Below are 15,727 nucleotides of genomic sequence, written 5' to 3' on the forward strand. Positions count from 1 at the left end.
CATGCAATTTCCGCAGGTAGTCACTTGAGTGTAACCATGGCGACCTTCTTGATGTATATTATCAGTTCCCAAATCCAGCAATAGTGAGAGTTATTGAGGAGGCCAAAATGACACAAGAAATGTAACACATTGTAAATTGGGATCAGACCTGGATATACCGTGCGGGATGTTCTGTGCACTTACAAGCCTGGCTGCTTAATAAACTACTTTTTTTGTTTTAATTTTAATTGTTTGGAAAAAAAGCAAAGCATTTTTTTTACATTTATCCCTGTTAATGTATAACAGGTAGGACTGTAACTCAGTGATAATTAAACTGGAATCGTGTTTCATGAACAATGACTAATGATAAATTTTCATCAAAAGGAAACTGATATTGATCACAGAATCACAAACTAGGAACCTTCTAAAAACGAAGATTGCAGAAGACAACTGATAAAGAAAATGAAAATGTAAATGTAAGCATAATGACAAATAAACTCTTCTGGGGCTTCTAGCCGAGCACAGTATTGATTTTAATTGATGCTTCGATGACAAACTCTACCATCTTCAACAGGGATGATGCCTGGGCATGTATATTCCATATTCCAGTGGTATATATACCTGTCCCTCCTGATTCGTTAGTTCTCATCCAATCAGCTTTCCGCTGTCCCACCTAATCATTTAACACTAACTTGCATACATTAATATTAAAAGAAAGAAATGGCATGTCCAAGGTGACAAACCAGACTCACCCACCTTGGACTGAAACTCTCTTAGGAAGGATGGTGACAGCTCCTGCTGCCACTTCCTCCTGTTGCAGTACTGGTGTCACTTTGGAACCCCAGCTGTCAGATCCAACCCATAGGAAGTGACCAGTCTGATTGGCTCTTTTAGTTGCCTCTAGCACTCGCCTGCAGAAGAGGGGAAAGAACAGGAAAGAAATTATGTTAATGCTGATTCTGATTCAGTTCCAGATTAATTTATTTTTCACATATACAGTGGAAGTGTGTCATTTATGTTAACAACCAACGCAGCCTAACAAAGTGCTGGGGGCAGCCCAGATATCTGGAAACAACACCCGTAGGGATACAACACAGAATTGAGGACAGTGTCCTAATTTAAACACTGCATTGTTACAGAACAACAGTATATTGTTTGACAAGGGAGTCGGGAAGTTCAACGTGAAGAACGTTCTGGACTTGCACGTTAGTGCTGTGAAATGCAGATAACCTGGAATTACTGCCAGGTGTCCCATGGAGAGATCTGTCAATTTGACCTGCCATGGTAGGTCAACAGTCTGAAATGGGCTTTCCACAGTAATACATCATGAAAATACCATTCAGATACTGCACCATGATCAGACCAGGCACACTATCCAAATCTCCATTCACTTTATTGGGTTTGTAAGGGCGTAAGTTTAACAGGAAAAGGGGAAGGCAAGATTTTTTGTTTGTAAATTATTTTTTTCTTTAGTTTTATATATTTAAATCACTTAGGTATATTTTAATTCATTTTAACTGTCTTTATTAATAAAATATTTTTTAAAATTCATGTCAATACCTGTAATTTTAATGTCTCTGAGAGAGACATAAAAACTATAAAAATGGGTTACAATCACATCTGTTAAAACTCTGTGTCCATCTTTCCCAACACTGATGTTCAAGGAAAGGACCTCTGCTTCATTCTGTCTGCATCCCAGCCACTGTTCAGGCCTCATTAGTGTGTACAGGCCTGGACAATGGCTTGAATGCAGGCAATACAAAGCAGGAATCCTGCTTCTGAACTCCACCTTTTCATTACAGGCTCTCAAATACAAATCCAGGCTTGTTCTTTGCTGATATTGGTGCTGATGGGTCCTGCAAGCATCCAGGGCCCACCAGCACCAATACCAACAGATGAACCAAACCAGCAAAATCCAAGTTATGATTTTCCCTCAGAAATCTTTACAATGAACGAGATGGCGCTTATCAATATTTTTAATATCATCTCGATGAATATAATGTGACTTGCATTTGAGATGGTTAAATAGATTTTTGTAGAAGAGATGAAATTCTGATCTGCTGTTGATTTATTATTTTGCATTAAATTTGTAGCTTTCCGCTTCAGATCAGCTGATGCAAAAATAAAAAGTGGAAATGATATATTAAAATAGAAAAATAGAAAGTGAAACAAAACAGAAAATATTGAAACCATGCTGCAGGTTAGTTTTTCACTTCAGAGAGGGAAGAACATTTTAGGTTAATGAACTATCCTGCAACTGGCCCTTGTCTGAACTCTCTACTGACTTCTCTGCTGAGTATTTCAAGCATTTTGTTTTTTGTTCAGATTTAAGGCATCTTCAATGAGATACACATGACATTCTTTCTGCTACTTCACATGTCTAATACTTGGCTTTCACCTGTAATAAATGAATATAGCCAAGACCACTGTACCCAGCTGCGTCCGTTGTTTAATTTAGCCTCGTCCTGGAGGTTCTCCATAAATGTTGCCACCTTACATGAAGCCTCATAAATTTGACACTTCTCTCACCCACGATGTCAGAACTTACCTGATATCGTCTTCATTTGCAAATATAATGACTCCACGTGCATTGGGAGTTTCCAGAAGACGTTTGATAATTTTGTCGAACTCTGCTCGTTTTGGATCTCGTGGTATCTTCAGTGACTGGGCTACGCAGACTCCACCTGCAGTGAGAGGGTTAAAAGCAAAGGTTGAGCTTGTGATCATTTGGAGAGGATGAAGGGTTGGTAAAATCCAATGGAGAATGAGAATACAACCTCAACTTGTAGAAAAACTATGTGTTTAATAACTAACCACCATTAACAGTCGATGTATTTTTGACCACTTTCTTCACCTTTCATATTTCTGACAATATTCATATCACCTGCAAACTTAGCTATATTTTCATCCAAATTATTTACATCTGTGATAGACAGTATTACAAACAATAGAGGTCCCAGCATTGACACTCACAGAACTCCACTAGTCTCAGAATTTCTGTCAAAAAAATACCCATCTAGCATTACACTCCATCTTCTATGTCTAAGTCAACTTTGTATCCAATTCATTAGGGATCTCACATAACTTAACCATCTGGGTATGGTTACCATAAGACAACTTATACAATACTTTACAGAAGTCCCTGGAGACAACATTCATTGCTTTCCACTGATCAATCATTTCCATCACCTTTTCAGATAAACCCAACCAAGTTTGTGACTCATGATCTCCTCTGCACAATGCCAAGCTGGCTATTGCTTAATAAGTCTATGTTTTTCCAAAACCAAGTAAATCCTATGCCTAATAATCTTCTCCAATTGTTTTCCTTAATGCTAGTGTAAGGTTTACTGGCCTATAATTTCCTGCCGACACCTTCTCCTGCTGCAGCACTGTGTCACTTTGGAAACCGAACTGTCAGATCCAACCCACAGGAAGTGATCGGTTCTATTAAACAAAGGAAAAACATTGGCTATTCTCTAGTCTTCCGGAATATTGCCTTTAGCTAAAGTAGATATGAAAATTTCTGTCAAGGTCTCAGTAATCTCCTCCATTGCTTCCTTCTGTATTCTGGGATAGATTCTATCAGGCTCAGTGACTAATTCAAGACCCCTAACACCACCTCTTATTTAAGGTCAACATACTCTTGGAAATTAACATTCCCTTCAAAAATCTCACCATCGTCATTGCCCTCCTTCTCGGTGAATACTGATAAAAAGTACACTTTCAGGACCTTGCCCACTTAGAAGACTCATGGAGTCATAGAGCACAACAGCACAGAACAGGCCCTTCAGCCCATCTAGTCTATGCTAATCTATTATTCTGTCATGTCCCATCAACCTGCACCTGGATTATGGTCCTCCATTCCCTCCCATGTATGTACATATCCAAACAACTTCTACGTGTCAGAATTAAAATTAAATCAAAAATTTCCTCTGGCTCCAAGCGTATCTTCTCTCCTTTGTCACTGAGTGGACTTAACCCTTGCCTAACAAACCTCTTGCTGCTAGTACACATGTAAAATACCTTGAAATTCTCCTTAACCCAATTTGCCAAAGACATTTCATGAACTTTTTTAATTCCTCTAATTCCTTTAGATTTTGTAAGGGTCTTTTCTGACTTCAGCTTCAAACTGTTGCCTTTGACAAGATCAGTTTAAAATCTGCCATGATTTCTGAGTATCTACCAGCAAGGAATTTCAATCTGTCCACAATTAATAATGTTTGAAACTCTATGGTTGGCTAATTGAATGTGAGTTTTTTTAAAAATTTACTGTTGTTGTTCATTCCCACATTATACTTAATAACATAACTTCAGGATGGGATAGATGGATTGCCATTTTTTGGTTTTATCCACAAGATAAGTGCTTTTTGTCAAAACCTGATACTTTAAAATCCATAAATCAAACTAACAACTTGGTGAGATTTATAATTTGATAACCACATTAACATTTGAAATTTACTTTAAACATGACTTGCAGTGAATTATTAGATTTGCAAAGCCTTGCCAAACATTGGGAATTTGTTTTGGTTCAATTTTAATATTGGACATCATCAAGTCATCTTTTTGGTAAAGTTAAGCAAAGTAACTTGGGAAGTATAGTCTTTATTGAGCCTCTTTGGTGTTTTTAACAGGGCACAAACAAAGCATTTTGAATCATAGGTCAATGAAGTAGCATCGGTGGATTGACAAACAAATGAACGTGCAGCTTTTGGTATGGAGGTGTACAATGCTGTTGGGGGGGGGGGGATTCCTGGGAATTAAAACTGCAACAAGCAGCATTCCTGACCGATCATGAACGTCACCATGACTTTGAAACATGCAAATTGCTAGAGGATGTTCTTTCCCAATATAACAGTCTAAATAGGAATTCTACATGGTCACAAGTAACAGAACAACAAAAATATCAGAACTCAATCTGACCACATTGTAAGGGTGTATCCCATGTAAATCATTCTGTGAGAAATAGAAGGATTTCAGCTTATTACTCTGTCTGATCCAACTTTGACCTATTCCAAGTCAGAATGATAGGTGATAGAAAAACAACCATCAGTCAATCTCCTTAACCTGCTTGATCAACTTCAATCACTACTACTCTGAACTGAACTGACTTACAGACTCACTTTTAAGGACTCTTTACAACTCATCTTCTCAAAATTACTTTCTTTTGCATAGTTTTTCTTCTTTTTCACATTGGTTATTTGTCAGTCTTTGTTTATGCAAAATCTTTTTGTAAATTTCAATTGTATTTTCCTGAGAATGGCTGCAAGATAATGAATTTCAAGGTAGCATACAGTAACATACAGTATACATACTTCGATAATAAATTTACTTTGAATGTTATGGTGTTCCCAATCAGTTATTATCTTTGAACATTCTGGATGGGAAGAGCACAGATTTGGATGATATTCACAGAAAAAGTCCTGCCAAGCTGAAGCACTGCATCCTACAGGGAGTTTACACTGCAGTCAAAGCATGTTCAGGATCTGAAACAGGTTTAATATCACCGGCATAAGTTTTGTGGCAGCAGTACATTGCAATACATAGTAATAAAAACTATAAATTACATTAAGTATTGCAAAAGAGAGAAAATACTATGGATGTATGCATGGGTTCATTGTCTATTCAGAAATCTGAATAGGCAGAGGGAAAGAAGCTGTTCCTGAAACATTGAGTGGGTGTCCCCAGGTTCTTTTGATGGCAGCAATGAGAAGAGGGCATGTCTTGGGTGATGTGGGTCCTTAATAATGGATGTCATCTTTTTGAGGAATCGCCTTTTGAAGATGTTGGGGATTCTAGGGAGTCTAGTACCCATAATAGAGCTGTCTAACTTCACATCTCTCTGCAGCTTTCCTGATCCTGTGCCATGGCCCCTCCATACCAGATGGTGATGCAACCAGTTAGAATGCTCTCCAAGGTACATCTATAGAAATTTGAAAGTGTCTTTGGTGACATACCAATTCTTCTCAAATTTCTAACGAAATATAGCTGCGGTCATGCCTTCTTTGTTATTGCATCAATGTGTTGGGTCCAAGATAGATCCTCAGAGTTGTTGACACTCAGGAACTTGAAGCTGCTCACACTTTCCATTTCTGAGCCCTTGGTGTGTGTTCCCTCAGCTTATCCTTCCTGAAGTCTGCAATCAATTCTTTGGTTTTACTGACGTTAAGTACAAGGTAGTTGCTGCAACACCACTCAACCAACTGATCTATCTCACTCCTGTATGCCTCTTCCTTGTGATATGAACTTCTGCCAAGAATAGTTGTGCCACTGGCAAATTTATAGATGGTGGTTAAGCTGTGCCTAGCCACTTAGTTGTGGGTGTAGAGAGTAGAGCAGTGGGATAAGCACACATCCTTGAGGTTTACCAGTCAGCATGTTACTTCCAATCCATATAGAATGTGGTCTCCAGGTAAGCAATTAAAGATCCAGTGAGATACAGCAGCCCAGGCTTTGTAGATTATTGATTAAAATTTCAGGTATGATTATATTGAACGCTGAGCTGTAGTCAATAAACAGCAGCCTGATGACAGTATTACTATTGTCCAGGTGATCAAAGACTGAATGGACAGCCAGTGAGATTAAGTCCACTGTAGACTCTTGGTGGAGATAGGCAAATTGTTGCATGCCTAGGTTCTTGTTTAGGCAGGAATTGATTCTAGCCATACCAGCCTCTTAAAGCACTTCATCACAGTAGATAAGAAGCCCAGTAGATAGTCGTCGAGGCTATGGTATGTTGATCGTGGAGAGATTAGATTATTCAAGGGGTGATACCTCAAAAAGGTAGCATTCATCATTAAGAGCCCTCATCACCCAGGACAAGCCGTCTTCTCATTTCTACCATCAGGAAGGAGGTACAGGAGCTTGATTCAGGAACAGCTTCTTCCGCTTTTCCATCAGATTTCTGAATGGACATTGAATCCATGAACACAACCTCACTACTGTTTTGCACTACTTACTTAATTTAGTTATCACACACACACATATTTACTTTAATTTACTGTTATTTATTATTATATATTACAATGTACCGCTGCTGCAAAAACAACAAATTTCACAACATGTGGCAGTGACATTAAAGCTGATTCTGAAGTTTGTGGATTGGACACTGTTTTGTTTTGATACTGCCTGTTTTGTTCTGAGTAATGTAGAATGAATTTAGGAAAAGTGAAGAGTAATCTATTGCAACCTTGGCTTGTAGCTGACAGGGACTCTTTACAGGTGTTACACAACACTGCCTTTAATTGGTGATGCTGAATGAGCTTTTGATCAATGCATTTTTCTTCTTATTTCTTCTTGAGATGCTGGAGTAGCATTTGTTGCTCATGCCACTGATTGGTTTGATGGGGCATTTTAGAAGTCAGCTAACAGTAACCACATAGATGGATCTGGAGTCACATACGGGCCAGGCTGGAAGGTCTCCTTCCCTGAAGGGCACTGTTGAACCAAATGGATACAACATGGCTGATTTATTTAGTTACCTGAATTTGTTTGTTGGTGTACGTGATGTGAATTCATGCCTCAGGATTATTAGGCTAGGCTTCTGGATACTAGTCCAGTAACAACGGGTATGTTAGAATACCTTGCAACTCCTGGGATATTAATGTCTGCAAATTCAGCAATGTTTTTGACACTCAATATCACAGGGAAGTGATTAGGCACTGAGTGACAGTGGTCTTTGCTTGATGTGTGTGTGAAAGTAATGTAATTTGACAGCTATCATCCAAATTTTGTATTAACCTGTTTGGCAGGAAACTAAACAAGCTGAGTCAGGAAATAGTTTTCGATGTCAGATAGATTCAATAAGAGGAGTATAAAACTGAGAAGTTATACAATTTGAACAGTTACCCCAACAAATGGATAGGATTAAAGATATTTTAAAGCATTCATTGTGGGTGTTACTAAAAAAATGAATAATGCATCATGAATTTCAAACATGGCTCAAAATTCATTGCAGAAAAAAGCTGCCAATTACCTTTCAAGCATTTGCAGATTTTTAATTGAGTTATCAAGACAAGTGTCTGGAATTGTTTGACTAAAGAATTGTGTTACTTAGTTGGAGTGTTGTGAATCCTATTAAACAATAAAAATTTGCAATGCTTTTGAGCAGACAAAAGCACGAGTTACTTTAACCTTTCACATCTAAAGACAGCATCATAGAGAGAACATTTTACACAAAAAATACATTATGCTCATAGAAAGTGTTGCCATATTTACAGATAAATTGAATTAACATTAATTGAAATAAAAGCAGTTTCTTCATAATCTTTAGATGAATTATTGAAACGGAACTCATTATTTTAGTAAGCCTCTGTCACGTACCCACAACCCTGTCAAAGTTTCAGCAGCAATAGGACACACCCAGAGTCTGGTTTTGCTGTTAACAAAACACTATTTTATTAGTAACTACGTCATATAGTAACTTAGACCAGGTAAATCAAGAGTTAATGGTGTTATGCATATATAGGTGTAAATATATAAATCCCCAAACTTCTTCAAGTTTAGGTGGTAAGTGATGCAGTCTTACAATGGCATGTAAGAAAAGTTCAGTTCAGATTACAGGTTAATTAATGTGAGATATTTGTAATCCTAAAGTGAGTGTTGTGAGAAGGCAATTATGCCGATATTCCACAGATTCCACGACAGCAATACCAAATAACAATAGCAGTAGGTTTTATCTCCAAAGTTGTTCACTCCACACACAACGTATCACCGACAGTGATCATCAATGAATATCCTTTCAACACAAGAGGCACCACACCCGAATTCAGCTACAGGACATCCCAAAGTGGTGGCCACGGGATACTCAAACAGAATCCATGTATGGATTATCACCAACAGTAGCTTATCACAAAGGGGTCCATCTTCAAGGGAACCACCACCCAAGCAAGGACTGACACGTCAGTAGATTCCACAAGGTTACCCCAATCACACACAACGTGATAGCCACTTATCCAGTTCCACGACATACGAAATAGCTCCAACAGTAATTTGCCACAGGGGTGCCTTTCTGCAGCGAACTACCACACTCAGACAAAGGGTAAATACACATGTGGTATTCACAAAGGTTTCCCCCTCACCAGAGAACACACTCCTGTGGATTAACTTTGTGACAATTACACTTTCATAGCCAAATGGAAACAAACTCACCCTTACGGGCTACTTAGAGAGAGAGTCCAAACAGTGACCTCTTTGCCACTAGGTTTCTTCTGTTTCAAATCTTCCTCTCCTCTCCTGTCTTCTCTGCAAACTTCTTCTAGTTGCAACCCTTATGAGAGTCATTTATCAATACTCTGGATCGATCTCAACTCATCCCTTTTGGGCTACTGTAAGTTTAAACCAGCGACCGACTCACTGGAGACTTCCATTGACCGAATCCATCTTGACTCTAATTGTGTGTGTCTCTGTGTCCTTGTATAGTCAGAGAAATCATAACATTGATTGTCCATCAAATAACTCCACCTCGCTCTCTCTCTCTCTCTCTCTCTGGAGCAGCTCAGAGTCCAAAAGTCAGTCTCATTCTCCCAGCATTTTAAAGTGACAGTCCACTGAAAAAAATGAACCCTAGGGGTATATAACACCACCTTGGAGGCTCACACATTAGGGAGATTAATTTCAGCGTAGATTCATTCAGCCTTTTCAAAACTCCTGATTTTTTTTTTAAATAGTGCATCACTTCATAGAAAATGCATGTAATTTTTTTCTGAAAATAATGATTATGATTAACAAATCATACAGCACATTTAAGAGATTTCCCTGCTTGCCTATTAATGCAGTCTATATAGTCTATATAATAAAGTCTATATAGACAGACATCATTTTGCTGTGATTATTGTATAACGATCACATGAAACACACAATTAATTTGTCTGACTTTAAGTGGAAAAGACATACTGCCTTTGTTATTACAGGCATGAGCTGAAGGAAAGTACATAATATATATCAGACCACAATCTCAGAATGTCTCAGAACCTTTTAAGTCAATTACATTTGAAGTGTTATTAATGTCATAGAGTAGGAAATGCAGTAACTAATCTGCCCACAGAAAGTCATATCCACAGCAAAATGTTATCTATGAGGTAATCTATTTTAAGATCTTGAAATACTACCTCACCTAAAAGATTGGGTTGAATTTTAGTTTGCAGAGTGCTGTGTTTAGAAGGGTGGGTGGAGCATGTGTTGGTAGTGTGGTGTGTGGAGGAAAGGTGCAGGTGAGGAACAGGGTGAGGAAGAGATTGGGGCAACATGGATACGTAGACAGTTAGAAGGAGATAGAAACAAAGGGATAAAGAGACATATCAGTGGAGAGATAGATAGTGGAAAAGGTTGTAAAAGAATCAAAGGCAAAAATCATGAAAGTGATGAGTTTTCACAGAGTCAACTGACCCAGCAGGGATCTTGTAGCAACATAGAATAATATCACACAACAACTGACTTAACATCCTAACCCAGCGACAGTCAATGAAACTTGCAGATGCAGCTTTGTCAACACTGTATCTTAATCATCATCTGAGATGTAGGAGAATATCCAGCATTACACTAACAATCTATTATACAAAGAGAAAGGGAGAGGAGGTGTGGGAGAGGGGAAGAGGGAGAGGGAGATGACTGGAGGTGGAGTGTAAAGTGGGGGGGGTGGTCATTTGGTGGACAAAGTGGGTGGTAACAAGTGGTATGATTGAGGAGTGTGGTTGACGGATATGGTGGGAGTAAGCTTCGGGGTAATGTTGAAGCATATGGTGGGGAGTAAGGTGGAGTTGTGTAATGTGGGGAAGAGATAGAAATTGATAGGGCAAGAGGGAAAATGAAGGTAGAGAAATAGAGATCAATAGAAAAAGAGAGGGAAAGGGAAGCAATGTAAGAGAAACAGAGAGATAGAAAATAAGATCTAGCTGAACATGGAATCTATTATCCTTTGTGTCTACTACAGACATCAACTCATCCAATTTGCTTTAAGATTACTCTGGAGCAATGTTGGCTCAGTGTGCCATGGTTGCTGCTGTCACTGTGCATCTCAGGTAAGGTCCAGCCTTCAGCAACATAAGGAGAACCCACCCTGATATGATACAGTTAAACCTTTGAATTGTAAACCTCTCAGTGAGGGTCACTGAGGAAGGCCCTTTCAATGTGCAGCTGAAAAAGCAGCAGTGGGCACTGGATATTTAGTGGGAGGTGTACTTGTAATTACTTTAGCTCCTATGAATTTATCCAGTTTTCATTCACAAATGTCCCACAGCAATGGAATCCCATACACCTGAGGTCAAAGTAATCTATTAATGTCAGTATAATTGAGCAATTAGCACATGGTAGTTAATCACACACTTGAGCGGTTGTTCACATGAAACCTGATATATTAAAATTGCGCAGAATTTATTTACTTGGAGCCAATTTCTGATAACTTTGACATTTTCTTCTGGACTTAACCCATTACCTGTCTCCAAACGCATGTCTTAGCAAGTTAAAATTCAAACCGCTGTCTCCTTTTTGATGTTGTATTTCAGTCCCCGGGAAATGAGCTATAACGTATCATCCTTTATGTCTAAGGTGAGATTATTGACACATGATATAATGTTATCAGAAACGCCAGAAGCAGTCCAGACACTTTACAACATTCAGATAATGAAATTATCTAAATAAGGAGAAGCACAGAATGCTGGAAGTACTTAGCAGGTTAGGCCACATCTTTTGGAAGAGAAACAGAGCTAACATTTCAGATTGAAGGCCAGGACAAGTTGAAATGCTATAATTCAATAACTCTTCATCAGATAAAAATCCACTTGTGAATGAATGAAAGAATTTATACTAATTTTGAAAAGGTGCTATTTAGCATCCTAACAATTCCATGAAAAAAAATAAAGTAAAAGGGATTGTTTGTTAAGTTTTTGCAGCAGCAGAAGAATCAGGTTAAATACCACTGGCATATGTTGTGAAATTGGTTAACTCAGTGGCAGCAGTACAATGCAATATAACACATGATAACAGAGAGGAAAAAATAATACCATTCAGAAATTGGATGGCAGAGGGGAAGAAGCTGTTCATTGAGTATGTGCCTTCACACTTCCGTACCTGATAGTGGTCATGAGAAGAAGGTATGTCCTGGGTGGTGGAGTCCCTTACTGATAGATGCCACCTTTCTGGGACACTGCTCTTTAAAGATGTCCTGGATGCTATGGAGGCTAGTGCTCCTGATGGAGCTAACTAATTTTACAACACTCTGCAGCTTACTTCAATCCTCTGCAGTAGCCCTCCATAACAGATGGCATGCAGCCAGTTAGAATGCTCTCCGCAGTACATCTGTAGAAAGTTGCGAGTGTTTTTGATGACATACCGAATCTCCTCAAACTCCGAATCGAATATAGATGAATTTAAAACATTAGAGCAAGGGAATTCTGTAAATGTGAGGTGTCACTCAGATTTTCCTGTAAATGCAGAAGCAGAAATTCAAATACTTTGCTTTTCATTTATAGCAATATCACCATTGCTTCCTCTAATAAGGCATCGAGAAAACATCAAAAATCATTTCAGCTTCATACTGCATTCTCAGGATGCTTTAATGTTACAACTCCAGATAGCTTTGTCTGGAGATTGGATTGCATCAAGATTGAGGTTTGCAGGAAAGCCAGGAAACCTGCAGGTTACAAGAAAGATACTGGCATAGATAGCGGAGTGGCTAATAGGCAGGAGGCAGCAAGTGGGAATAAAAGGGATCTTTTCTGATGGGCTGCTGATGACTAGTGGTGTTCCTCAGGGGTCAGTATTAGGACTGCTGTTTTTCACATTGTTTGTCAATGATTTAGATAATGGATTTGATGGCTTTGTGGCAAAGTTTGGGGATGAATGAAAAATGTTGGAGGGGTAGGTAGTGCTGAGGAAGCAATGCGATTCCAGCAGGACTTAGACAAATTGGAAGAACGGGCAAAAAAGTGCCAGATGGAATATAGTGTTCGGAAAAGTATGATAATGCATTTTGGTAAAAGGAACATTAGTGTGAGCTATTAAATAAAAGGGGAGAAAGTTCAAACATCAGAGGTATGGAGGGACATGGGAGTCATCGTGCAAGATTCCCAGAAGGTTCATTTACAAGTTGAGTCTGTGGTAAAGAAGTCAACTGTAAAGCTGGCATTTATTTTGTGGGGAATAGAATATAAAAGCAAAGAGGTAATACTGAGCCTTTATAAGACACTAGTCATGCCGCACTTAGAGTATTGTTAATAATTTTAGGCCCCAAATCTCAGAAAGGATATGTTGTCATTGGAAAGAATTCAGAAGAAGTTCATGAAGATGATTCTGGGAATAAAAAGGTTAACATATGAGGAGTGTTTTTCAGCTTTGGGCCTGTATTCACTGGAATGTAGAAGAATGCAAGTGGATCTCATTGAAAACTACTGAATGTTGAAAGAACTAGGTACGGTGGATGTAGAGATGATGTTTCCTATGGTGGGGGTGTCCAGAACTAGGGGGCACAGCCTCAAAATTGATGGATGACACTTTAGAACAGAGGTGAGGAGGAATTCTTTTTAGCCAGAGAGTAGTAAATCTGTGGAATGCTCTGCCACAGACTGCGATGGAGGCCAAGACCATTGGTATATTTAAGGTGGAAGTTGATCGTTTCCTGATCAGTCAGGGCATCAAAGGACATAGCGAGAAGGTAGGTGTATGGGTTTGAGTGGGATCCAGGATCAGCCATGATGAAATGGCAGAGCAGACTTGATGGGCTGAATGGCCTAGTTCTGCTCCTATGCCTTATGGTCTAGTTTCACAAGTAACTAAAGCTGTAATCATGTAGGATTGATGAACTCATCTCAAGTAACTATTCACCATTCATAGCTTGAGACACAGTTGGCTGGTGCCAGGAATCCAAGTATAATGGAGATATGTTGGATCAGGAGGAAATGAGTTTGAGACTGTGCAGGGGAAATGATTGGGTTGTTGGCATTTGAGAAGGAGGTAGGAGTTCAGGAAATTTATGTTTCTCCCAACTCTGCATTTGTCTTTCTGGATGTACTAGATTCCTACCTGGGCCATTTTGATAACAACCTTAGATCAAATAGATCAGGAGAATGACTGTATGATTCAAGATGTGAAGTGGGGAACATCTACAGACCTTTCATTCCAACCACAATCTTTTTGCTAAAATCTTCCTGGTTCCATGTCAAATTGTTTCTGAATATAGACTCAGTGGCTACTTTATTAGATACAGGAGTGAAACCCAGTGGAGTCTTCAACTTCAACTCATCCACTTCAAGATACAACATATGGTTTGTTCAAAGATGCTCTTATTGTAATGTATGGATGTATTTCTTTTAGTGCAATGACTCCTCTTAGCACTAATTATTGGCAGATAATTTACTTGCGCACATCGATTTGTTGCTCTCTCTGCAAAGTGAATATACATGCTAACTTCTTCTGCGAGTGCGAGCCTTTATTTATTTCATATGTAGTTGTACAGACACAACAAATTGGCAATAAGTACGAACCTGAATGTCAGCAAAGAGCACCAAGTGTTATGAGACAACAAAGTTTGGAGGAAGAGAGGGAGACAGCAAGAAGAAGAGTGAACCAGTATGGAGAAGTCAGTCATGAATGCTAGAAAAGTGCACAGTATATGGTGAGAGACACACAACTAGCAAAGCTAAAGTGAAAATAAAATGATGATGGCCTTATGGGAAAATTGACGAACTTGATAACGCTGATGAGGACTGGGAATTGTTTATAGAGAGGATTGAACTGCATTGTAATGCTTACAATGTGGATGAGGTAAAGAAAGTCTCTACAATTCTTAGCTTAACGGGTGCTAGAACGTACAGTCTCTTACACAACTTATAAACTCCTAAAAATCCAGCAAGCAAGATGTTCATTGAAATTGTTGGAACTTTACAAAATCATTTGAGCCCCAAACCACTAGTAATAGCTGAGATATTTAGATTTCAAAAAAGAAACCAGTCAAAGGATGAAAGCATTTCAGAATACATTGCGGAACTGCATACACTTTCCCAATACTGTGACTTTAGAGATGGACTTTCTGGTGCATTAAAGGACAAGCTTGTATGTGGCATGCATAATGAAAGCATTCAAAAGAGGTTTCTGTCAGAAAGAGACCTAAATTTAGTACGAGCATTGACCATTACAAAATCATTGGAGACTACAGCAAAGGATACGGCAGAACTACAGAAAAAGAGTTATGAATGTGAAATGCACAAAATGTCCCTGAATTGTGCAAAAAGCCAAAAATGTTATCCATGTGGCAAATCTTCCCATGATGAAAATGACTGTTGGTTCAAAGAAAAAGTTAGTGGAAAGTGTCACAGACAAGGGCACATCGAGAGTGTGCAAGTCAGACAAAAAGCACAACAAAGAGATAAAAACACACAGAGTAAAATGTTTCAAAAGCAAAAGTAAACAAGTGCATAAAGTGACAGATTGTGAAACTGAGTCAGACAGCACAGAGTCTGACAAAGGTGAGCTGTGATACCTGGAACTGTATAGCATTACTGAAGCAGATTGCAAAAGCATATGATTCACAACAGATGTGTCTGGCATAAAACTAAAAATAGAGCGCTATACAGGGTCAGCTTTGCCCAGAGACTGACTACGAAAGACTTTTTTCTTAGCTACCATTGAAATGACCTCAGTAATACAAAAGACCTACACAGGTAAAAAAGTGTCTCCCAAAGGCAAACTGAAAGTAAATGTGATGTATGGAGACCAAACACAGAAGTTAGAGCTTTATGTGTTGAGAAGTGAAAGGCCG

At 38.8% G+C, this 15,727-nt stretch overlaps 1 protein-coding gene across 5 annotated transcripts in view; it reads right to left on the reverse strand.

Annotated features, from left to right (window-relative positions):
* LOC140717154 (metabotropic glutamate receptor 4-like) overlaps nucleotides 1-15,727 on the reverse strand; it is a 1,225,436-nt gene that overhangs the window by 643,055 nt on the left and 566,654 nt on the right. For all 5 annotated transcript variants that reach the window (XM_073030426.1, XM_073030429.1, XM_073030430.1 and 2 more), the window contains exons 4-5: nucleotides 2,528-2,663; nucleotides 736-890 (exon numbers count right to left, since the gene is read on the reverse strand). In XM_073030426.1, the coding sequence (XP_072886527.1) occupies nucleotides 736-890; nucleotides 2,528-2,663 (291 nt within the window). The remainder of the gene's footprint in view (nucleotides 1-735; nucleotides 891-2,527; nucleotides 2,664-15,727) is intronic.

Source organism: Hemitrygon akajei, chromosome 27 (assembly GCF_048418815.1).
Source record: "Hemitrygon akajei chromosome 27, sHemAka1.3, whole genome shotgun sequence".
In the NCBI taxonomy this organism is placed as follows: domain Eukaryota; kingdom Metazoa; phylum Chordata; class Chondrichthyes; order Myliobatiformes; family Dasyatidae; genus Hemitrygon; species Hemitrygon akajei.